A 25,059-nucleotide genomic window follows, 5' to 3' on the forward strand; every position below is an offset into this window, starting at 1 on the left:
ATTATATACCGGTCACAAGCGGAAGGACAATTTGTAGTGTAGTGCTAACACTTACATCGTCAGTTAACAGTATTTTAACAAGTCAACTAAAGCACATCAATTCACTATTTGCATGACGATCATTCATATCCTGGAGACGATGTCCTCTGCCGTTATTATAATAGTTTGAAGTTGAAAATTTAACCCAAAAACACGAAACCCTTGGAGCCTCTGAGATCGATGATCAGACATTTATAGATTATTCATCCGATTCGAGCCACCTCGACTCGGCCGTCCCTTTTGTTCGTCCGCTAAATTTTAATTAAAGCTACCGTTACTCTTGTGTTTTGTTTATTCATTGTGAAATACATCGTCTAATCAATTGTTACGTCTTGGTGATGCACAGATAAAGCAATTTGTATTATTTTTGTGTTTACTTTGGCAACATCCAAACTACTTAGCGTCGAAAAATTCCAACTTCACTGATTTCTAAGAACAATAAAGATTTGTCTTTCGATTTGCTTTGTTTCATTTCTAAGAGCTCACTTCCGTTTACATTTGAACTGTTATGTTTTTCGTTCGTATATTGCATTTGCGTTTCGCTGGTTTAATTCACATGTTCCTTGTCGGCCAATTTTGCAGCAGTATGGTTAAGTTGGATTAGAATTATTCTCAAAAATATCATGTAAATATATGTATATAATCTGCTCTTCTGAAAATCACGACTTCAATTTAGTTTTTCGCACTGTCGGCGAGGTGCGCTTTCCGTTCCGCATCACTATTAGGATCTAGAACAATACGGTCAACTTGGTTACATGATCGATTTGGTTCCAAAAATATTAAGTTGATACTCGTGCGAAGCTTCAATTGTACCGAATAGTTCACACACTATCATTTTAAACAGGTAAGTAGGAGTTTTTGTTGCAGGAGGTAAATATTGCAAGATTGTGTTTTTTTTTAAGTGAACGATATACGTAAGGGGGGACTAGATAGGCCAAAAGAGTGTAGAATCGCTTCTTATCTGTACATCATTACGTCCGTGCTTTGGTACATGCACATGTACGCATCACAGAGCAGTCGTTTAGCGTGTTCAGGTAACATCTTGTCGTTGGTTGCCTTCTCGTTCAGCTGGCGGGCGCCCTCGTCGGATAGCCACAGTGGTAGATCGGGCACCGCGATCATCTCCGGAATGTTGTAACCGTTTTGCTCACCTGGAATGGAATAAGAATGTTGGTATCGTCACAAATGTCTACGGTCCTTACAAATTTCTAAAAAATTGTATGAACGATTGTCTACGCCGGGGGAGGGGGGGTCTCAAACCTCTAAAAATCGGTCTACGTAGTTTATGAACCGCCCCTATCACAGTTCCAAGTATTTTTCAAAAAACCAGGATGCTCTATGATCAGTTTCATGGATTGACCACTTTTACGGAAGTTCCGGAGGATGGTCCCATGACCGTCCGGTTTCATGTTTATGTCATGACACCGAAATTTTTCTTGTACATATCACAGTTCCAAGTGAGTGTTTTCGAAAAAACTGCGGAGCTATAGGATCAGTTTCATGGATGGACCATTTTTACGGATATTACGGATCTTCCGGAGGATGGTCCAATGGCCATCCGGGATAATATTTATGTCATGACCCCAAATTCTTTCCTACATTGACTACTATCCTACGGAGAACTGTCCCATGGCCATCCGGGTCCATGAAAATGTCACGACCCCAAATCCATTTTATCATCACAATTCCAAGTGTTTTTGAAAAAAAACCGCGGAACTGTAGGATCAGTTTCGTGGATTGTTCCGAATCTTCTGGAGGACCGAACCGTTGTTTCCAGGATCCGTATATAGGAACCATGACTGTATTATGGCTTATTACGAACATTATTGTGCCCATTAATCTAAATTATAGATCTTAAGCCACTTGCAAAACCCATAAACACACATTAAAAAAAAAAAAAGTGTAACGATTCTTTTCGCTTTAGAATTCATTTTTTGTTTGCACAACCAAAATAATCTACAGACCCTAGGAATTCTAAAGGTACCACAATCTTTGAAATTCATCAAGAAATTGCTAAGTTATGTCATTGCAAACTTGCCGTTAAACGTTTTTCGGAGGCATCGTATTCGGAGTGTTAAACACGCGAATGTATCGCAACGACCACAACCGAAAATAGCCCCCCAAAACCTACCTCGTCTGTCAGCCATCGAATCGAAGAACACCCACGGTGCATCCTGGCCGGAAGCGGCCTTCACAAATGCCACATAGTGGGACGTTTCGATGCACACCACGGCAAACAGTTCCATGAACAGCCGTGGCACCGGACAGTGTTCGGCCATAATTTTAAAGTCCTTCGGCACGGTCAATGGACTCGGTTTGTGAGTCTTCCGTTTCACGTGGGAATGTGCCGTTTCCAAGCAAGCCGTGCAGAGAGTCGTGCTCTCCAAAGTGGTTACTTCCTGCATCAATCCGAAACACTCGCGACACTCATGTTCCGCTAGCTTGCCGCAAATGAAGCACTGTCGAGGAGCTGAAATAGATGTTTTTTTGTAAGAGGTAACTGGTTAGAGGTTAGATTATTCAAAACAAGTTTTAACACTTACAATCTTCGATGATGTCAGTCACGTCCAGTACCTGTGACGGTAGTATTCGAGGGTACATTTTAAAGTTCTTTCCAAAACGTGGCATTTGTATGATGAGACAGGAGGGCACTTCCTTTAGCTTGATATTGGACGTCAAGAAACTTTGTTCGAACAGTTGCTGCACTGAGGGCAGCTTCAATTGGTCATCTTTTTCAACGAACAATTGATAGTAGAACGTGTCCAATCCGGAACTCAACTGTTTGATGGAATGAAAAATAGTAAGAAAATTGAATATATTTCATTTTATCGATCGAACCTTTAAAAAAGGATCTGCCCGTAAAATCTGAGCCAGCAGACTATTGAGAAACTCCTCCGGGTCCTTTTCTTCGCTGGTGAGACCAGTGACCGAACTCAATCTGTCCAATAACTGGCGTAACTTCATCACCCTATCAGCTCGAACAAAGTGATTCTTTCGCAATGGGTTGACTATCTCTTCGCGCAGTACCTTTTGGACCTCTTCATATTGGGGATTATCCTGTAATGTTCAACACGATCAATATATGGCGCTACTGTCAAAGCTTTCACTTCTCTAACCTCGGGTTCCCTGGGTCGGAATAATAGCGAGTCAAACACGCTCGTAAATGTAAACATTGAGAACAATGTTGCATCCAAATAACACGAATTGTGATGTCCTTGAATACCTCTAAACTTGCCACAAATAGATTCCAACTCAGTTTGTTGAAGGATTTCTGTACGAAATAAGAACATTTTTAATATGGAATTAAATCCAAATAAAAAACATCGACTCACTTAGTGGTGCCACGGCGCCCTCCACAATAGGGCAATCCACCTTGCCAAACATGGTGGTATCCAACGATTTGGATGTAGAAGCTACAATCTTGGGTGTAGCTGGGGACGCGGCACCAAAATCCTGGAACCGGCGATCTTGATTGCACTGTGCAGGGTAAACAAAGATGGCTCGCTTCGGCGGACACTTGAATAACCTGTAAAGAGACAACATAGGTTAAAACTAAAATTCTTTGGGAACCTGAACCTACATCTCATACTTGACACCGTTGTAAGTCCCGTCGGTGGCATGTACATTGGCATCGATCGGTTCGTCCTCCAGTTCCACACCGACCATCACGCGGGTGTTGCTACTGCTAGTGCCGGGGATGTGCAACGGGCCGATCCAACGGATCACGCCATACAATTCAGCCTTTTCTACATCAACCTCTACCATCGAGCCGACTTCAAAAATTGGATTGTCCGGAACTTCCTTCAACGGTGACGGTTGGATGGCAATATCCGAGCCCTCCGAAGGGGACGAGGCAATCGTGTGAGGTATATTGTTGCTATTGTCATACACTTGTGAGGATCCATCGTTCGGTTCTAAAAGTGACCAATCCAGAGCGTTGCCAGCGCCGGATGCAAAAATGGAACGGGAGAATGAATTAGTGATTCCGAAAAATCGATGGTAGTACAGATCCCACAGAAACATGACCGTAGATCTAATATGTTCTTGAAGGACCATTGATGGAACAGTATTAAAAACAATGGGAAAGAGTGAATCTTGTTGGGGGTTTTAGAACGGCTATCAATTTGAAACTCGTCACTCCACACTACGGATGCAAAATAAGATCAAACTGTGAGCAGGGTTGCCAAATTTAATTCTTGTTTTCATTTTATTTTTTTTATTTATGGACGAGGGGTTCCTTTTCCTTGTAAGGTGATCGGTAATGAAAAATTTACCACAAATTATTAAAATAATTGGTGAATTTTGAATTACTTAGTAATTTCCTAGTTAATTTCAATGTAATAAAAATATTTGTGGGTAATTTATGGGTAATGTCAGGAATTCCTACTGCTTGAAAAATACTTGGGTGATCTTAAAAATAAATAAAACAGTAATTTGAGTAATTCCATAAATATTTGCAATCTGGAATTATCATATTCCTTATTATTCTATGTAAATTTTAAGATTTTAGTTGCTTCAGATTTACTTTATTTTTAAATTAGTGAAAATCGAATTTAGATATTAAAAAAAAATGAAAAACTGGAAAAAAAATAAGAACCATATTATGCAACCAAATCAATGCGACTTTTTCATATTAGGGGCGATCCATTTATTATGTCCCTCCCCCTTTCGTTACGTTTTTCCTATACCTAATGCATTGCTTGTCACAAAATCATAAACCTCTCTCCCCCTCGCCGTCACCCCTCAGCACGATAATCGAGATTTTGATTGCCAATTCAAGCTGAACATTGCATTAGGTCCTAAGTAACATGGACAGATTCTCTTCGTTGACTTTCTCTTTATATCTCCACGGCCATCTTAAGACATTCCCAGGTATTTTCAGCACATGTATCGATAAAAGAAGCTTTTATCTAGCATCTAATACGACAAACACAACAAGAAACAGTTATGTGCTCATGGTATTAACGAAAGAGAAAGTCGACGAAGAGAATCGATCAATGTTACTTAGGACCTAATGCAATGTTCAGCTTGAAATGCCCAAATCCAAATCCTGGATCAACAATAGAAAAGGGCCCATCAGCATTTGTAAACAAACCGTTCCAAAGCGCATTCCTCACAAATCGAAGGCTGCCCACACCCCACACAAACCAACACCATCATCGTGTAGGTGAAAGTTTCTCCTATCCGATGATGGTGTTGGTTTTGGGAGTAAAGGGCTTTGGAACGGTTTGTTTACAAATGCTGATGGGCCCTTTTCTATTGTTGATCCAGAATCAAAACAAAAGCAACAGACGAGTCTTGCTATATTGAAATACAGTATTTACAGTAAAACTTTCAAATTCCGGTTTTTCAATGAAACTGTTTTAACTCAGTTTGAAATCTCGAGTAACATTTGAAATGGGCCTATGTCCAAAACGTAAACAAATCGGGTTTTGATACCATTCCTTAGCACTGCTTGATAGCTACCAATCGTGTAGGAAAGTTCCGCCCTAATAAAAATTGTATGGTTAATTTGCTTAACGACGTGTTCTGGGTATCATCCAAACCATTTGTGGAATAGTTCAATGATTTGGGTTATCGTTCGTTTATGGTTATTTTTTATTAGGGCGCATAATCGAGAAAAATCATTAAAAATAACTCGATTTTCGAAACGGCCGATCAACGCAATTTTTCGATTCATTAATAGGCCCGCACGCTAAAACGGCCAACCATTTATTTATTTCATTTCATTGATAAGCCTAGTGACGTAGAAGGGCCGATGATTGAAAAATTTCAAACCAAAGCTAGGCCCTACTGCTTGAGGCAGGGCCGATGATTTGTTTTGAATTTATTTGACGTTGCGAAAAGGCTTAGCAAAGGGCCTACCATTTATGATGACAAGCACAACGGCTTAACAAAAAGGGCCTATCCATTGAAAGATCACAAAAAAGGCTTATTAATTTATGAAATTATATTGTTATCGATTTTCATATAATTTTGAAAGCTTTTCGCATATTTTGGATGTTGTATACTGAGATACAGTTACTATTGTTATTGCGAACAATATAAATGCCTAAAATACTTCAATCTTCTTAAATATGAATTGAATAATGGCGGTCAACATTTAAAATTCATTTTCTGGTTTGTTTACGTTTTGGACATAGGCCCATTTCAAATGTTACTCTAGAAATATGAGTTTAACATCATTCCAGTTTTGTTTTTTGTTGTGCAGTTTATTTTTATTAATCGAGCTTGGATTTCATCACATTTCTCTAACAATTCCACCTTTGGAAAATTGTTAATCATTGAATAATTGAGTATTCCAAAGTAATTCCTAAAATTATTCAAGTAATCGTAGTAATTTCGGCAATCGAGAGTAATAAAGGTAATTTCAAAGTACTAAAGTAATTTTAATTAATTGAAAAATTATCAGAGTAATTTTCGGTAATCTGACTGGCACTGACCGTTACTTAACGCTGGTAGGAATCCCTCGAAATGTGACCAGAGACCAAAAGTGCGAGAGTCACGCAATACAAATAACCGGTGCGTTGAAGTTAAAATGCAATCACAAGTTATTTAAATTTAAAAGTATGAACGTTCAACATTCATCTAGTGATGGCCGATTTTCATTCGAATAATCGATTAACGAACCTAAAAGTAAAATATTTGTAATCGGTTATATCATGCCGATATAAGCATTTATTTCTCCAGATGATCATCACCGACCGTTTCAAACATGTGCTGCACTCTCATTGGTGGAAAAATGACAGCACAGCCCTATGGGGTTATACGCAATTGTGACGTATGACTACGTGGTCCTATACAATAAATCTTATTTGTTAACTGCAGCACGAGCTTGTGTTTTGTGTAGGAATAGGAACTTAAGCGGAGTTTTCTCTGTTTATCTTCTTTAGTATGACGCGCTTGACATAAATGGCCCACAGCGACTCACGAAGAGCTACTGAATCCGATCAATAGCGGTACGGCTTCTCTCTCCTTCTATGGCAGCAGGCAGCCTTTCGTTGTGTACTGTAGAACACCATCACTCACCAATATGTATGATGAATGAATGAATAAACACCGTTTGGTGAGACCGGATGGAATTTAACTTTGAAATCTGTTTTAGGGAAATCGGTTTTCGCAGGCAATCGGTGATAATTTTAATTATCATAGCAAAACTTACACATTCGTGCAATTTTCTATAGTCAGATTTTGAAAAATGATGGAGTCTTAAATTTAACAGATGCGTAGAAATATTTATGATCGATATGTGATAAAATTATTGAAATTGGTCCAGGGGCAGCTGAGTTATCAACGTTTAAAATCTTTCATAATTTTGTTACATGTCCCATTTTTGGTTTTCACCCCCTTATAGAAATCATAGACGTAGTCCTACGTCAAAAGTGCGCCAAATTTCACCTCTACCGAGGGGGCAGCAAAACCACAACATTACCTTGCATACGGGGGATATTCATTGGATGAAAGGGACCGTGAAAGAGGACACTAAAATAGAAGTTTTTCTTCCGACAGTTTCATCTTAGTATTCTTGTTTGGTACCATCAACAATCAATACGAAACTAACTATTTTAAATTGGCTCACTACTTGACTAGCCTATTGGTCCCAAGCAAACGATTAACGTAACCCATTTTAGTCGAAATTCTAGTACTACACTATGTTTGTTTTGATTCGCTATGAAAGTTTGACAGATACAATGAGGGGTTAGTGGATTTTGCTATGTTTCGAGGGGTGAATCGATTAGCTTGGGACCGAAGATAGTACCAAAAAGTTGAGCTCGTTTCTTTGGGACCTTCTGGTCTTAGAGTTACTATCCTTTCACTCCACTGAAAATTCCCATAAGAAACTGTCTATATTTGCTGGAAGAGCAAATTTTTCGACGGTGCCGTTAACGTCAATAACGGCTAGCAGCAACTGCTAGTCGTTTCGTGTCTGCCATCGGTGAAGATAAAAAAGAGATAGCATTATAACAGACAAACAGAGATAACACATTGAACACTTCTCACTGTAAAACATCGTCGCTAAAACATTGCCGCCATCTGTTGAGTACACTGTGGTGGGCCATACGCTGAACAGATGGCGGTAGTGTGTAAACGTCAAACGCAAGGTAATTAGGTTGTTTACGGGTATTGAAGTAAATGCATATTCTTTATCTGCATTAAAAATGGATCCGAAATCCAAAATTTCATCAATTTTGGTACACTGCAAATATTTTAAATAAGTACGATTACATTGACAAAAATCACCATCTTAGCACCCCTTGGTGGGACTTTGTATGGGAGTGAGCTGTCATCGAATAGATTCAGTGTCAACGATCAAAACTTTAAATCTTGATTTAAAAATCGAGATGAATATCTATGGGATCGATAAAAAAATATTGTTGTGCTCAGAAAACGAAGCTCTATCAGATGATGTACAAAAATCGGTATATTTTTCGAAGTTAAACAACTCAATTGACTATGAGCGCAACAGGTGGCGGTACTACCAACTACGATACTTTTAAATGGTCCGTTAAATGCTTGATCGATGAGTTGCGAGAGTTATGTCTGTTTGTCTGTGGCATTATTATACCCCCTCTTTCTAAGAAAACGAGGTGCAACGGAATCGTTTTTGCGTTGATTCAACTATCAGCTTCAATCGAGGCTTCAACTTGAAAGTGTATTCAGACTTGAGCGTACATTAGCGGAGCGGAGCAAAATTTGCGTTGGAATGAGAGACAACTAGTACTTTTCTCCTAGATTTTCTCCCTCTCGTACCTTCGCAAAATCTCTCTCCACGCTTGAAATATCGCTCAGATCTGAATACACCTTTACACGTTGTGGATAATCTCGCAATATCAAAGAAGCTTGTAAAATCAATATCAAGCATTATAGTTTGCTCCAATATCACACGTGATAATGAGACCGTATGAGAGCGGAAAAATATCAATTTTGATCATACCATCACTGGCATTGGTAAAAATATTGCTAAACCTTTAATTAAAAATTAAATTAATACGTCAAACTTGCTCGGTTTTTCTCCAGATTTTTGAGGTTTTCCACGAAAAAAACATGAGACAAATTAACTGATCGTTGAGTCCCTGCACTTTCTGCGATTATGAGTAAACTATACTCAAATTTGGGTCGTTTTCATTCGCCGTGTATTGTTCCATCAAACGCTAACTTGAAAGCACCTATTAATCTAAGAGGATGAGGAGACCGAGGAGGAGACAATACGGGGGCGAAAACGAACCACTTTTCTGTCAAAAGCGAACCAGCTCCCCTAATAAATAAATACCATAAACGAACTGTATCCCGGATGGGTAAACTATCCCACAAATGGTTTGGATGATAACCCGAACACGTCGTTAAGCTCTCTTTTATGGTTATTTTTATTAGGGTCGTGATTGGCCGATTTCAAGTGCGTAAGATAGAGATAGAGATAGAAATATAGATAAAGGGGTATACACGGAGAAAAAATACTACCCAAAATTTAAGTTCTTTTTACTTAATATTGACTTCAGCCTCTCACTTGCACTCGTTATTGTTGTCAAAAAAGGAACGAGAGATTCGACCCAACGATATAGTTCAGCCCAATAAGCTACTTTTGAGTAAATTGCATATTCTCAAATTTGCGTGAATTAAACTTAATTTTGGGTAGAATATACTTAAGAGTAGGTATTTTTTTTGCTGGTGTTAAATGGAAACTACTATATGCGATTTACTTAAATTTGGGTTATTGGGCTGAACCCCGGAATTGAGGGAAAAGTACTTAATTTTGGGTTGTTTTTCATCTCCGTGTACACGGTAAGAAAAAAGTACCCAACGTACCCAAAGCACCCAGTTCACTTTTACCTACTTTTGACTAGTTTGTCTCCTTTTCTCCTACACAGAAACTAAATCCATTGGCAAAAATACTATATTGATGGTTTAAATTAAATACTCCCACCAATAGATTTGTGCAGAAACGAAATTCATTTAATTTTACTATTTTTTCTATCAAAACTCTTATGCCTTTTGAGTAAGCATAGTAGTTTTGACATAATGGTAGTAAATTTGATAATATTTTTAGTCAACTATACTGAAATCATGGTAGATTTAACGGCATTAAGCATAGTTATACTGAAAATAAGTGTTTTCTGCAAAATAGTATTCCTAACTATGGTCTTTGCTTCAGTGTACTAATGTTGTCAAAAACGAAGGAGCAAAACCACCCAACAGGGGTAGTAAAGTGTGGGAACCCAACGTTGAGTATAATCATATTTACCTACTGTTGGGTACAACTAACTTACTTTTGGTTAAAAAGCCAGTGGAAAATTCCATACGAACTGCACACAAGTAAATGAAAATTACTTTGACCCGCTTTACCTAATTTTGGGTTCCTGCACTATAGTGCCGAGATGAGTGAAAAGAACTTAATTTTGGGTTCTTTTTTCTAACCGTGTAAGAAGCCAGTTGTCTCCTCTTCCTCTTAGCTATTAATGGATAAAAATAGCCATTTTTAAGATAAATGGCTTAAGGTGATTTCTTGTAGAGTCCACAAATGGCAACCACGTAGTCTTCGAATTTTCAATTACATACTGCTCGGAAATTATTGCCCCATTTCATCTGAAATTGCTTGAAGTCTTCATGTATGCTGCAGTACAGCAAACGTGAAGTAACAGTTTCATTGAAGCTGATATTTGTGCACTTAAAGTTTCGAAGTGGTTACGAGAATAAGGATCTCACAGCGAAACACCTTAAGTCATTAATGGGTATTTTATACTTAACGCTTGGGAAATCGAATAGGTTAAAGGCGTAGCACGATAACGAATCATAATTTGTGCTTAAGAAATGCATACCTCATGCCTATCGAATTCATAAATGTTTTATGAACTCAAAATGTCTTATGGATGTCTCAAGATTATTTTGTCTCAGTGTTCTCTAATGTCTGTATATGTTGATCATAAGTGCAAACACCAAGCTGAAACTAATATTTGAAAGCTTGATGTTTAATAAATATTATCAGTTAAAATTAGGCAAATCAAGCATAACTTTTCAAAAGGACGTAAGTCGCAAAAATAAACAAATCGATATTTTGCATCTAACCGAATATAAAATACATGCTTTTCCTACGAGTTAATGAAAAACAATGTTTGAAATTGTAATGCATTATGGAAAATATATTTAATGAACGCCCTATGTGACCTTCTTTCATTGTTTTTAAAATGGTGGTGATACACCCTTTTATTGTCAACATGACTTAACTGTTAAAATTGGATGATAACACAAAAACTGCAGATACGCTTACAGTGAAGCGTCGTATGTGAAAAAACAAAGCAACCACTATCAATCAGCAAATGCGTCAAGTTTGTATGTTTGTTTTTGTATTTCCGGGAGCAACATGTTTATTATTTCAAAAATATTCTAATAAAATTGCACTTTCATCTTGACTTTAATATTGAACTTCACATACCAATCTGACCAGCGCTTTCTTAATACGAAAAACACAAAACGTATAACATCTGACAGCAGATAATGCGGTGACCCTCTCATCTCCGCTTTTAACATCGATTATTTCACAACTCTGGGTAGTTATGTAAATAAACCAACCAACCGACATTTCCTCAATGCTTTTTGAGCTGCGGACGTATCTTCACTGCAAAAAAAAAACCGGTGTATCTGATTTGACGTATGTGAAAACCCTTCTGTCAAATAGACGAATCATGCAGGGTGTATGTAACAATCAAGGTGTGATGCCAACAAATCAATCAGGGTGTATGTGAGTAGTACACAAGTAAAAGGTGTATGATTTTGTTTTATCAAAAGTCTTGTCCGTGTTTGCAAAACTCGACATTTTTCACAATTCTCTTAAACGGTATCCCTTTATCCAGCTAATAGCTCAAACAGATTTTAAAAAATAGCATTAACTTTTAAATAGCATTTAATAATCTCATATGGACATTGCTATCCAATGTTTCTCATTTCCTATCCAATGTAACATACGTCCTTTTGAAAAGTTATGCTTGAAATGTACTCTTATACTTGTAAGCCATTCTAGCAGGTAATCATCTTCGTATTCGTTGATACAAAAAGTAAATCGGATAAACATCGAACTGGTCATAAATAGGCACTGTCCAACTTATAATATCGTTTGCTACCGCGGAGATCAAATTTTCAAAGGAAAAGCAATGTTCAAAAAGCGCTTTAGTCTTCATTAGGTTTGTTTTACACACAGATTTATTGGTTTAGAAAAAATCGTCCACAAATATCCTAAGTCAATGCTAACCTTCGTAATCAAGCTGTTCTGGGTCATTGCCCCAGTCAAAAAGGTCCAGCACAGTCACCGGGATGTTGTCCAAAATGTCCTGATCGACGAAGTCCGGAACCATTTTTTTTATCGGTATGCGCTACTTTTGCGAAATAGTTACCTAACTTCTAGTTTGTTTTTCTGACTTATTGTTCTCAACAAAGAAAATGCATAGAAAATGATTCACACCACATGAACAGACCACTCTTACGTATTATTTACGAACAGTGATTTATTTTAAATGCACATTCAACACGCTTCAAGGCGGACACAATGATTTGAACCACTTTTTCTTTCCATGAACAGGCTAGTCACAACGAACGAAATCATAAACTGATTGCAAGAAACCTCCAGTTAGGCGCATATTTTCCGCTTCTGTTTTATTTATTTTTTACTATATTAAGTCGCAATATTTGAAGCACAAACCGAAATGTAAGGAAACTGCAAGCTAATGCGGTGGCAACGCAAGAATCACTATACGCTAATTACGGACAAAATGTGTCGGATTGGGAAAGATCGTTTCGAATGGGCAGCTATTTTTAGTCCCACAATTCGCCGCCCGGTGTATAGACGAATACTGGTGCGTTGCGTCGCGCACTCACGCAGTCACTATCGTTCTTTTTCATTAATTTCGTTTCGGATCACTCTCGGGAGAGGGATGTTATTTTCTTTATCTCGAAACATGCTCGTCTTCGAAAATATGGTCACTCAAAGAGAAGAAACTTGAAAATGTAAAGAAGGGAAGTTTTGTGCGCATGACGATCCTTATTAAAAGGGGTTTTTCTTGGATGATATAATTTCGATTATTCGAAAACACTGACATCTGGCGATAGAAATACAATTATTTACCAATTAGATAGATAAAAAATAGTTAGTTGAGAAATCCCGGTAAAAGAGATCATATGATGTGTGATCACTCCAAATTACTACCATTGAACTGGTTTTACTCACATGGCCCTAAGTTCCCGGCAAGGTGACAGATAATCTTAGTTAAACTGATTATGTAAAATGAATTTTAAACATGCATTTTATTTACTGTACATCATTTCCGTACTCGTCCCATTCAGGACGCAATTTTGCTATTTTTTAATTTGACAGAACCACCAGCACAAAATAGTCGAGGTACACTGGCAATATACTGGAGTTGGTAAGTTGCCCCCAGGTTGCATGGTCCATACAAACCGAAACATGTTCTGGCCATATCTCCGGAACCAGCTGACCGATTCCAACAATATTCAAACGCGTTCTATGGGATTTATACCTTTCATTTGGTGGTTGTTGTGACAAATTCGGTTCAGTGTTTGCCAAAAACAAGACTTATTTCCTAAAACCCATCTTTTTTGATCTTGTTCCAGCCTTATCTCCGAAACAGAATAACCTATTCTATAAAAAAAAATCGTAGATAGGAAAATGATCTGACAATTTTTAAAAGATTTATAGATTTTTAGAAATTTATAGCCCAAAAAGTTCCGCAATATTGGATTTCCGCTAGATTACCATAAATCATGAAAATTTCATCATACGCTACGAGGTGGGAGGGGTTTAAAGTTGGTTAAACATATGTTACGTCAATTATGGATGGTCCCTAAATGTATGGCAAGTACAATCATACTCAATGCGCCGGGAAGTCGAGAAATTTTCCAACTTGAAAAAATCCTTGACCGGTGGGCACCGAACCCAGCTCTTGCTTTGTAGCTACACCTTTGCTGAGCTAAGGGAAGAGTATCTTTTATGGCAAAATTCCCCGTTTAAGCAGTTCAATTCACTGCCAGTAAATTTATTACAATCGTATGAGAATAGTTCCTCATAATCTCTGCTAGTTATCCAATATTTTGCCTAGTCATCATCATGCATTTGTTATTGATTTCAATCTTTATTTCTCTTGTATGTATGCATGCGCTGCTATTTTATCGAGCACAGCTGTATAAGACCTTTGAAGTCTCTTTGAATGTATCCTTACTCTTAACAAAATGTATTGAGTGAGTGAAAAAGGTTCTGCAATTGCGTTATTTTCTTCGACGTATTTATTAGGTATAGACTTATGAAAATGTCCATACAAGGGGAGGGAATTTATGAAGAGTAAGAATCTCACAACCTTCATTAAGGTGGTGGGGTGTGTAAACAAACATAGTAATACTCACTTGCCATCGTAGCCACGTCAACCATGCTCTTTTGCTCTCGTTTGCGGACTCCACCTTCGCCCGGTTTGGAGCTGGCCAAATGGCTGATTGGATTCAGTGATTTGTTCCGCTCGTACCTGCCCAACAATTGGTTACTACTGGTGCTGTTGCTGCTGCTACTGCTATAACCACCACCGCCAGCACTGGCCATTCCGTTCCTACCGATGTGACTCGGTGGAGTTTGAGTTTTCTTATCGCTATTCAATAATGTTGCAGCTTCACCCGCAGCAGATGGCCAATCGGCTCCCAGAACATCCTTAAGATCTACATCGTTTGACTCTGCTTCGGCTAGGGTTGCCGGTGGATCCACAATTATCACATTGCCTGCATCACTCGTCGCTTCATTGATATCAGCGTTGTCAATAACTATAATATCACGACCCTCGTAGTTAAGAAAAGTACCCGCCTTCGAAGACTTCTTGCGCGTTTTGGAATGTTTTAGTGTACTACTGTTGGAGCTGTTCTGCGAGCTTCTGCCAGAACGATAGCTGTCCTCCGTTTGACTGCTATCGATAAACCGCAGGTCCTCAGTCATTCGATCATGCGGGTGATTATTGATTATGCGGCTAGAGCTTCCTGTACTGCTACTGCTGTCCTGTTTCGACAGATTGGGACTCGATACTGACGCAGCCATTCTTTTTTGTTGCTTATTATCCATCAGGTTCCGCTCAACTAGCGGCGTCAAATCGGCCGAGTTACGATTGTTCCCCACAGGATCTGGAGTAAACGATCGTGTGTACCTGTCGTCTCGTGAGTCACTACCCGCTTTTGGAATTTCTGTTAAACGCTTGGCTTTCTGTCGTATTTTGGAATTCAAATCTTTAGCTCCGCATAATAGACCTTCTAGTATATTTTTCTTGGAATGTTTGTTAACAATGGAATGGTCCAAATCTTCAAAATCGATCCAATTTGCCGCAAGTATTAGTGCCAATTTAGGGGGTACATTCATATACGTTGACACATAGATGAGATCATCTTGTTGAGGGGATTCACCACTATCGAGGTTCTGTAACGATCAATGTTTGCATTATTATCGCTGGTGACACATACGATACATGGTTTTGTGCTGGGACTTCAAGGAAAGCTACAGATCTGGAACGATTAGCATGTAAACCCTTCAAAGTCTGCTACTTTCAAAATTTGTAATATGGCAACAAGATGAATGATTTTGATTTTTGAATAGATTGTTGTCACGATTAAATATTAGGTTATTATAGAACGATAATATGTATAGCCAATTGCAAAATTAAATTCTAATTCTGTACAAACACTATCTTTAAGCGAATTTAGAAACTCAAAACAATTAAAGTACTGTTCTAACCAATAGGCAAGCATACTAGATAGACTTAAGAATAAGAGCAGAAATAACCATCACATTACCAGTAACTCCAAGCCAAAGTAGTAACCTGGACCTATTTCGGAAACTGGTCCACGATATCTAATTATGCAATCATACGTCTCCATTGGTCGACAGAATGCTTTTCCGGAAACCTTCACTATTTGATCCTCACGCAAATGCTTGACTTTTATGAGCCGACCAGGTTGCTTCACGAATTTCAACCGTTCTTGGGGATCCAGTATGGCAATAACAAACGGCCACACATCATCCGGAACCGGTTGATACTGTGATGTTTGGCACTGCAGCACGATTGGGTTGCTCGTATCATCTGGATTGTAGAAGTCCTTGATGCGAACAACGGCCAGCCTTGACGAGGTTTGTTCGATGATCTGCAACATCATACCGACATCAACCTCAACGGTATTGTTGCCATTGCTTTCTTCGTAGAAAGCTCCTCCCGCGGGGAGCAATTTTGCTTTGAATTTTTCCGTGCTCACTGCAAAAACGGCCGTCATCTTGATAGCAATCGATTACCATGGAACATCAATTTATAAAAAGCGGCAGCCTAGTAGTTCTCGTACATTAGTTTGTTTTCTGCTGACTAATGACTAGTCTTCTTTTCCTCTCGTTTGGTTTCTTTCGTTTCCTGAACGTAAAAATCTGTTTGTATGCAAACAAAATCACTGCCTCTTTTGACAGCCAGAGTCGAATGTTGAAATACTGATGTAAATAAAAATAAAAAATAAGTGTTACGAACAACACACGCACACAACACAAACTGCGAGTTCACACAACGCATGCTAGTGTGGGTGTAATCGTGAAACAACCAGAGCTGCCAGATACACTTGTAATTTACCAAGTAGAAGAAACTTGGCTGAATATCCGGACGGATTTGAGATTTCAAGCTGAATAATGCATTAAGTCTCAAGTGACATTGATCGATTCTCTTCATCGACTTTCTCTTTCGTTAGTTACTTGGGTGCTGAACCGTTTCTTGTCGTGTTTGCTCGAAATTAACTGGGAATGTCTCAACATGGCCGTGAGGATGCAAAGAGAAAATCGACGAAGATGTCAATGTTATTTAGGACTTAATGCATTGGATGTGGGTGTTACTTTTTTTGTTAACAATAACTTCAATCACCGATTTCTTGCGAAAAAAGCTCAATCGCAAACTAACAACACAATCAGGTAGGGGAGTGATTCTTGAAGCAGTACTGGTAGTTTTTTTTTTTTTTTTTTTTTTGTGGAACCGAGCATTTATTCGCGATAAATTGGTGATTGACCCGCATAAATAAGTACCATTACTTGACCTTACCGAAAATGGTTAAAAATGGTTTATAATCCCTGCTAAACTTTAACTGAAATAGTTATGGAACTTTACATGAACGTTTGTGTGGTAAAATTTTAACCTTATGTATTATGGTTTTTTGGAAGTGGCTCTTACAAATAATGGGTTGTTAAGAACCATTACCATTCCAAATTCTTGTTTTCTCCATACATTTTTGGAAAAGGAATTATATTAGAATCTTTTTATTTATAATTTTATAACTTTAATGGTAATGGTTATGGTAGTCAGTAAGGTAAGGTCACGGATGGTTTTGTAGCATCGATCAAGTTTATGTGGAATATATCGCGAATTGGTTGCCTGTAAATTAATGATTACCAATTCACGATATAGTCCACGTAAAATAAACATACAAAACCACCCATGGACCTTACCGACGATAATACAAAACCATCCATGGACTTTACTGACAACCATAACCATTACCATTAAAGTTATCAAACCATAAATAAAAAGGTTCTAATATAGTTCTTCCGATAATGTTTGGAGAAAACAACTATTTTGAATGGAAATGATTCTTACCAACCTATTATCTGTAAGGTCCACTTCCAAAAAACCATAACACAAAAGGTTAAAACTTTATCACACAAACGTTCATGTTAAGTTCCATAACCATTTCAGTTAAAGTTTAGCAGGGATTATAAACAATATTTAACCATTTTCGGTAAGGTCAAGTTATGGTTCGCGTTTATGAAGGGAAGCAATCGTTTTCAAAAATACACTAAAATCACAAATCAGTCCATCCGGTCAATCAATTCTCGCACAATGAAAATGGCACAAAAGGTTTTGTAAACAAAAGTTGTAAGACCTTTTACACGTGAACCGAAGTACGCCCACACAAACCAAAAACATCGTCGGGTAGAGAAAATTCTCCCCTTTCCGACAGTGGTGTTGGTTTGCGTGGGTGTTCTTCAGTTCGCGTGGAAAGGGTACAAGATTTGTTTACAAAAACGAGTCCGAGTTACGACTTCCAACGTCAAAGTTTCTACTAGCGACATAGGAATTTCAATTGTTTTACTATACTTTGTATATAATATTATTAGAATTTATTAATGAATGAACCAACTGTGCTAGATAATGTTGAGTAGAAAACAAACGACATTACAATCTCGAAGAAACTTTCGTTTGCATGTAAATTGAATGTTAATCATCACAAAAACAACATTCAGTTACGCCAAGCCTTCCAGCAACCCTGGATGTTTTTTTTTTCTGTTTCGTTGCTCAGTTAGACGTACACGCACACCTTTAAGCGGAAATGGGAAATCGATTATTTATCAATGGTGAAGAAAAAACTTGATAGCGAAAAAATCCAGATAAAGTTGGCAAAATTTCATTTCCGCATTTTGAACCACGTTAGTCATGCTAACTATTTGATGTATGAGCACATAAGCAAAATTAAATTAAACAGATTCTTCTTTCACATTCACTAAAAATAGTAACTTCATCTCTAAAATAACAATATTGCTTCGTGTTCATCATATAGGTCAGCACTGAATACTTTCCAGAAATTAAATTCTAAAACAATAGAATACAAATTAACACGACGATAGATAGATTCTAAGAGAACGAAAAGAAACTTTCAGCTTCAACTACATTTTGATATGGAATTGAAAATAAATTACTGTCAAACAAGAGAAAAAGTATTTCATGCCAATTTTTACTAGAAAATAATGATTGTCCAGATCCATTGGTAACTGGCTACCTTACACCGAATGATTCTCCGTTTGATGGTAAATTGCGTCGCAATACTCAAGTTATTCAGGTATCGGGTTAGTTTTAGCTGTTTTCACACTGTTTTGCAATCACTTGCGATAAGATTTTCCGGACACCAATCACCCACCGAGGTGTACGAAAAGTATTGTTAGCAGCAGTGCCATCTGCGATCGAGAGAACAGAAAACGCGACACGGACAACCACTCCACGCGAATGAAAGTTTATGAATGGAAATCATTACCGAAAAGGACACGAATCCATTCGCACTTGCTTTGGTGTGTACGTATATAGTTGAATGTTTACGAATGTGATGGGAATGTGTGCGTGACCCTTTGACATTATGCTGCCGACCAAACGCAAAGGGCGTATTTTCGTCTAGTTCATCACATTTAGAATATGTTGCATTAGTTCATAGCAAACGATCCCTAATAAAAATAACCATAAAAGAGAGCTTAACGACATGTTCGGGGTATCATCCAAACCATTTGTGGGATAGTTTACCCATCCGGGATACAGTTCGTTTATGGTATTTGTTTATTAAGGTAACCTTCTGCGAGTTGAGTTACTAGTCATAAAACGTTACACGCAACGTTCGATAAAACCATAGAGGTAACTCTAAGACCACTGGGTCCTGAAGAAAATCATTATTATTTTTGGCTCACTCAGTACCAGAACAACAGTCCCAAGCAGTCCCAAGCTATTTCACTCACCCCTGCATGTTCTGCATGAATCCACACACCCCTGATGTTATCTGTCAAACTTTCATAGCGAATCAAAACAAACATAGTGTAGTAATAGAATTTCAACTAGAATAGGGTACGTTAATCGTTTGCTTGGGACCAATAGGCTACTAAAGTGGTGAGCCAATTTAAAATCGTTAGTTTCGTATTGATTGTTGGTATAACGGTACAACCAACAATCAATACGAAACTAACGATTTTAAATTGGCTCACCACTTTAGTAGCCTATTGGTCCCAAGCAAACGATTAACGTACCCTATTCTAGTTGAAATTCTATTACTACACTATGTTTGTTTTGATTCGCTATGAAAGTTTGACAGATAACATCAGGGGTGTGTGGATTCATGGAGAACATGCAGGGGTGAGTGAAATAGCTTGGGACTGCTTGGGACCGTTGTTCTGGTACTGAGTGAGCCAAAAATAATAATGATTTTCTTTGGGACCTACTAGTCTTAGAGTTACCTCTATGGTACAACCAACAATCAATACGAAACTAACGATTTTAAATTGGCTCACTACTTGACTAGCCTATTGGTCCCAAGCAAATCGATTAACGTACCCCATTCTAGTATAAATTCTAGTACTACACTATGTTTGTTTTGATTCGCTATGAAAGTTTGACAGATAAAATGAGGGGTTAGTGGATTTTCCTATGTTTCGAGGGGTGAATCGATTAGCTTGGGACCGAAGATAGTACCAACAATCAATACGAAACTAACGATTTTAAATTGGCTCACCACTTTAGTAGCCTATTGGTCCCAAGCAAACGATTAACGTACCCTATTCTAGTTGAAATTCTATTACTACACTATGTTTGTTTTGATTCGCTATGAAAGTTTGACAGATAACATCAGGGGTGTGTGGATTCATGCAAAACATGCAGGGGTGAGTGAAATAGCTTGGGACTGCTTGGGACCGTTGTTCTGGTACTGAGTGAGCCAAAAATAATAATGATTTTCTTCGGGACCCAGTGGTCTTAGAGTTACCTCTATGATAGTACCAGAGCTGAGCCAAAAAGTTGAGCTCGTTTCTTCGGGACCTTCTGGTCTTAGAGTTACCTCTATGATTGAACCCAGCCCTGCTGGGGTGAGAGGTAATCACGCTTACCACGACACCACCTGCGCCGCTATGTCAACTTTCATAGCGAATCAAAACAAACATTGTGTAGTACTAGAATTTATACTAGAATGGGGTACGTTAATCGATTTGCTTGGGACCAATACGCTAGTAAAGTAGTGAGCCAATTTAAAATCGTTAGTTTCCACCGGTTGGTATAACCATAGAGGTAACTCTAAGACTAGAAGGTCCCGAAATAACGTGCTCAACTTTTTGGCTCAGCTCTGGTACTCTCTTCGGTCCCAAGCTAATCGATTCACCCCTCGAAACATAGGAAAAACCAATAACCCCTCATTTTATCTGTCAAACTTTCATAGCGAATCAAAACAAACATTGCGTAGTACTAGAATTTCAACTAGAATGGGGTACGTTAATCGTTTGCTTGGGACCAATAGGCTAGTCAAGCAGTGAGCCAATTTAAAATCGTTAGTTTCGTATTGATTGTTGGTATAACCATAGAGGTAACTCTAAGACCACTGGGTCCCGAAGAAAATCATTATTATTTTTGGCTCACTCAGTACCAGAACAACGGTCCCAAGCAGTCCCAAGCTATTTCACTCACCCCTGCATGTTCTGCATGAATCCACACACCCCTGATGTTATCTGTCAAACTTTCATAGCGAATCAAAACAAACATAGTGTAGTAATAGAATTTCAACTAGAATAGGGTACGTTAATCGTTTGCTTGGGACCAATAGGCTACTAAAGTGGTGAGCCAATTTAAAATCGTTAGTTTCGTATTGATTGTTGGTACAACGGTGTATTTTATATGTCTGTACAAGGTCTAAGGGAAGCGCATACAAAACTAGAAATTTTTGGAATATTCCTGAAATTCTTGGAAATTTTTAAAGTTCATCGAAAATTCTTGGAAGTACCTGCAAAAAATTAATGGAACTGCTCTGAAGGTCCCTTGTCATCCTTCAAGTAATCTGAATATCCGTAAAAATAATTAAATTGCCCAAAAAACTCAAAACTTCTGTGAACTTTCCTGAGGATCTCAGAACTGCAGTTTTCGGAAATTCTCTGAGCTGAACTAAACTGAGATTCATTGACCATCTCTGATGTTTTCGAAGCCATCTGGAAGTCTGCGCAATTCTTATGAAGTTCTTCTCCTGAAGAAGTTCCCTGAACATTTCTGAATTTCTGTAAAATTCCCAAAATATGTTCGAAGCTTTTTAATTTTTCATGAGTTGTCTTCACTTTCCTGAAATTCCCAGAACTCTCAAAGTTTTTCGAAATTTTCATGGAATTCATGGAGCAGTCCATAATTAGACGAAACTGGACCTTGCACATCTTCAAACTTCCCCTAAATACTGTCTGAAATTATTGGGAGTGCCCTTAAGATCTTGCAGTATGTCAGATGATATTTTTTTTTTTTTTTTATTTCTTTATTAAGGAGACTTTCAGCCTTTGGCTGGTTCGTCTCCGCCAGTCAGATGATATCTGGACCTCGGTTGTCTGACATCTTGGAATTTCTATAAAGTATTCATTTGTTTTTCTCAAGTTCTGTGAACTTCAGTGAAGTGTTCATGACTTCCCTGAATTTATTAGAACTACTCAAAAGTTCCAGCCATTTCCTTGAAGCTGATTGAATCGCTTTGAAGTTATCGAAGCTTCCATGAAGTGACCGAAGTTATATAGAAGTTCTCAGATCTTACCTTAGCATGCCGCAGTCTGTTCATGAATCTTCCCCGAAATCCTTGATAGATGCTTTCATTCCTCGGATTTGCTTTGAAGTTCCTAAAAATGTTCTCTAATCTTTCCTGAAGTTGGATCGAGTGATGTGCGTTGTTCGAGTATCGGGGACACTCTCGAGTCCCTTTGAATCTCGAAGGAGGTTACGGCAAGATGATGGACGTTCGTGTCTGCTATTTAGCATCGCGGTAGAAAGTGTGATAGGCACGGGTAGCACGACGAAATGGAGGTGGTCGATGAGCTCGTGTATTTGGGTCCACTGGTGACCGCCGAAAATTATACCAGCAGAGAAATTCAAAGACGCATTATGGCACGGAATCGTGCCTACTTTGGACTCTGGAGGGTTTTATATATTCACTTTTACGGTTTCAAATAACTTTAGATGCAAAAGGGTATTTAAAAGTATTACTTTATATTTCTCACTTGCAATAACACTGGAAGAAGATTATTTGCCTCCGCTTACAGCTGCGGCTCAAGTTCGAATGAACTGGATTTATTCTGTCTCTGAAAAGAGAATCTTGTAGTACAGTATCTCTTTAATCATCGAATACACTCTTAATGTTATTTAATCGAAACTGGGTTACTACAATTCTCCCCTTTTTAGAAAATTAATACATAATTGATTTTATAACATATTTCAGACTTCAATTTATACATTCAAATATTTCAATAACTTCAAATTATTGCTACTCTTCGACATCGTTTACGTATTACGACTGTTTTGCGATTGTTTACTTTTCTGTATCATTTAATAGCTTTTGTTGGCTGAATCACCCCTGGATCTCGTCAGGATAGGACTTCGTATCTGCACATGACGCTTCTTCGCTAGATGAACATCTTCTGGCACCATAGGAACATCCGGGAAACCTAAGAAGTCTTCCTCGTCAGAAACACTTCTGTGTCTCTTCTTGGATGCCGGCATGCCCATGGATACGAATACTTTCGATTGTCGGCGAGGCGTGTGCGCCATCTTCAGCTGGTTCCTATGAGCAGTTAGCTTGTGACCACTCAATGATATCTGAAAGATATTTTTAGAAAACTTTTTAATAAATTTAGCTTCCAACCATCTAGGCAAATCTTTTTTATCAAATTTTTTATAAAACAGCTTATCCCCTGCCACTAGCTTATCAAAATCATCCGGAAGAGCTATTGTTTTACCCGATGTTTCATTATCAGTGTTTAACGGTAATAAATCATTTGTATCCTTATACAAATTATTTTTGTAATTATTCCGTGGATTAATCAAATCCAGCAGCATCTTTGGCTTGTACAAAAACACTCTTTCTGAAGGGAACTTCCCTTCCGTACCAAGACAACTATTTCTATAGTTGATTAAAAAAAGATTCAATCGGTCTTCTATATTTAAAGACCTTGTCTTCTCATCAAACAGGAATTTTTTTAAAACATCCTTGATGACTCTCACCATCCATTCCGCTTGACCATTGCTTGCTGGGTTGTATGGTGGACTTTTAAGAACTTTGATTCCTTGGCGCTCTAAGAATTTAATAAACTCTATAGATTGAAATGGAGGACCTCCATCTGTTACTACCACATCTGGTAGACCAAAACGAGCAAAAACAGGAATGAATTTTTGAATTACCGCTTTAGCATTTGTCCCATACCGCATCCATTCTACCTCAAGCCATTTAGAATGACTGTCCACTATTAGCAGAAAGGTTTTCTTATCAAAATAAAAGAAATCAGCGTGTAATCTACTAAACGGACGGTTTGTTGGTATCCATGTCTCAGTAGATTTCACCTTTGGCACTACTTCCATTTTAGCGCAAGTATCACATCCTTTAACAAACTCTTCTATTTCAGCATTAAGACCTGGCCAGTATATTGTCCTTCTAGCCAATTGCTTCATTTTAATCATTCCACTGTGATTAGCGTGCAGTAGCTTGAGCACAGCGAGTTTCATTTTTTCAGGTACAACCACCCTGTTCTCCATTAAAAGAATGCCATCAACTATCTGCAATTTTTCTTTCAGCGCGAAAAAATTCTTAAATTGCTTCGGTACATTTTTCGGCCAATGATTTGATACAAACCTCACTAGTTCTATCAAACACTTGTCTTTTTTAGTTTCTTCCAATATCAACGAAAAATCTAGTGGAAAATCATTTGAAAAGTTCAAACTATTTATATTTTCTTGATCTATTCCACTAGGAATTTTCTGATCGAGGGGAAAACGACTGCAAAAATCGGCATTTCCCATTCTTGAACCAGGTCGATACTCAATTTCAAAATTATAAATAGAGAGCTCCATTATGTATCTTTGTAATCGTGTTACAAAAACAGAATGTTTGCCCTCTTTCCCAAAAATTCCTAGCAGAGGCTTGTGGTCAGTAACCACTGTGAATTTTTGACCGAAAAGAAATTTATGAAACTTTTTAATTACACAAACAAGTGCCAACGCTTCTAAGAGCAATATCGGATACTTTTTCTGTGCTGTGTTCAACGAAAAAGAGGTGAAACATATTGGTTTTTCTATACCATCCACTGTTTGAGCCAATACGCCTCCTAAACCATAGGACGACGCATCAGTTACCACAACTAAAGGTTTGGTTGGATCATAAAAATCAAGTATGTTAGCTGATAACAAACTCTGTTTACTCTGTTGGAATGCTTCA

At 38.1% G+C, this 25,059-nt stretch overlaps 1 protein-coding gene across 4 annotated transcripts; it reads right to left on the minus strand.

The window, feature by feature from the left end:
- Positions 1-313: 313 nt before the first annotated feature.
- On the minus strand, positions 314-19,089 carry LOC135714046 (ubiquitin carboxyl-terminal hydrolase CYLD-like). Of its 4 annotated transcripts, none has more exons than XM_065237304.1 (10): positions 18,873-19,089; positions 15,862-16,540; positions 14,443-15,487; positions 3,629-3,953; positions 3,372-3,565; positions 3,156-3,310; positions 2,878-3,096; positions 2,583-2,817; positions 2,171-2,509; positions 314-1,190 (listed from the first exon to the last, which is right to left on the minus strand). In XM_065237304.1, exons 2-10 carry the CDS (start codon positions 16,333-16,335, stop codon positions 997-999), a joined length of 3,180 nt encoding a protein of 1,059 aa, XP_065093376.1. In that variant the 5' UTR covers positions 16,336-16,540; positions 18,873-19,089; the 3' UTR covers positions 314-996. The 4 variants fall into 4 exon arrangements, with proteins under 4 accessions (XP_065093376.1, XP_065093378.1, XP_065093379.1 ...); XM_065237306.1 differs by having other exon boundaries at positions 18,868-19,089; XM_065237307.1 differs by having other exon boundaries at positions 19,006-19,021.
- Positions 19,090-25,059: the final 5,970 nt, after the last annotated feature.

This window comes from Ochlerotatus camptorhynchus, unplaced genomic scaffold (genome assembly GCF_037179485.1).
Source record: "Ochlerotatus camptorhynchus isolate MF236.1 unplaced genomic scaffold, CSIRO-AGI_Acam_v1.1 ptg000602l, whole genome shotgun sequence".
In the NCBI taxonomy this organism is placed as follows: domain Eukaryota; kingdom Metazoa; phylum Arthropoda; class Insecta; order Diptera; family Culicidae; genus Ochlerotatus; species Ochlerotatus camptorhynchus.

Excerpts from the sequence above, each read along its gene's own strand:
- LOC135714046 (XM_065237304.1), bottom strand. The coding sequence starts at position 16,335 with ATGACGGCCGTTTTTGCAGTGAGCACGGAAAAATTCAAAGCAAAATTG. Across the intron at positions 15,488-15,861 it reads ACTTTGGCTTGGAGTTACTG|AACCTCGATAGTGGTGAATC; the intron begins GTAATGTGATGG and ends TGATCGTTACAG. Across the intron at positions 3,311-3,371 it reads GGGCGCCGTGGCACCACTAA|AAATCCTTCAACAAACTGAG; the intron begins GTGAGTCGATGT and ends TATTTCGTACAG.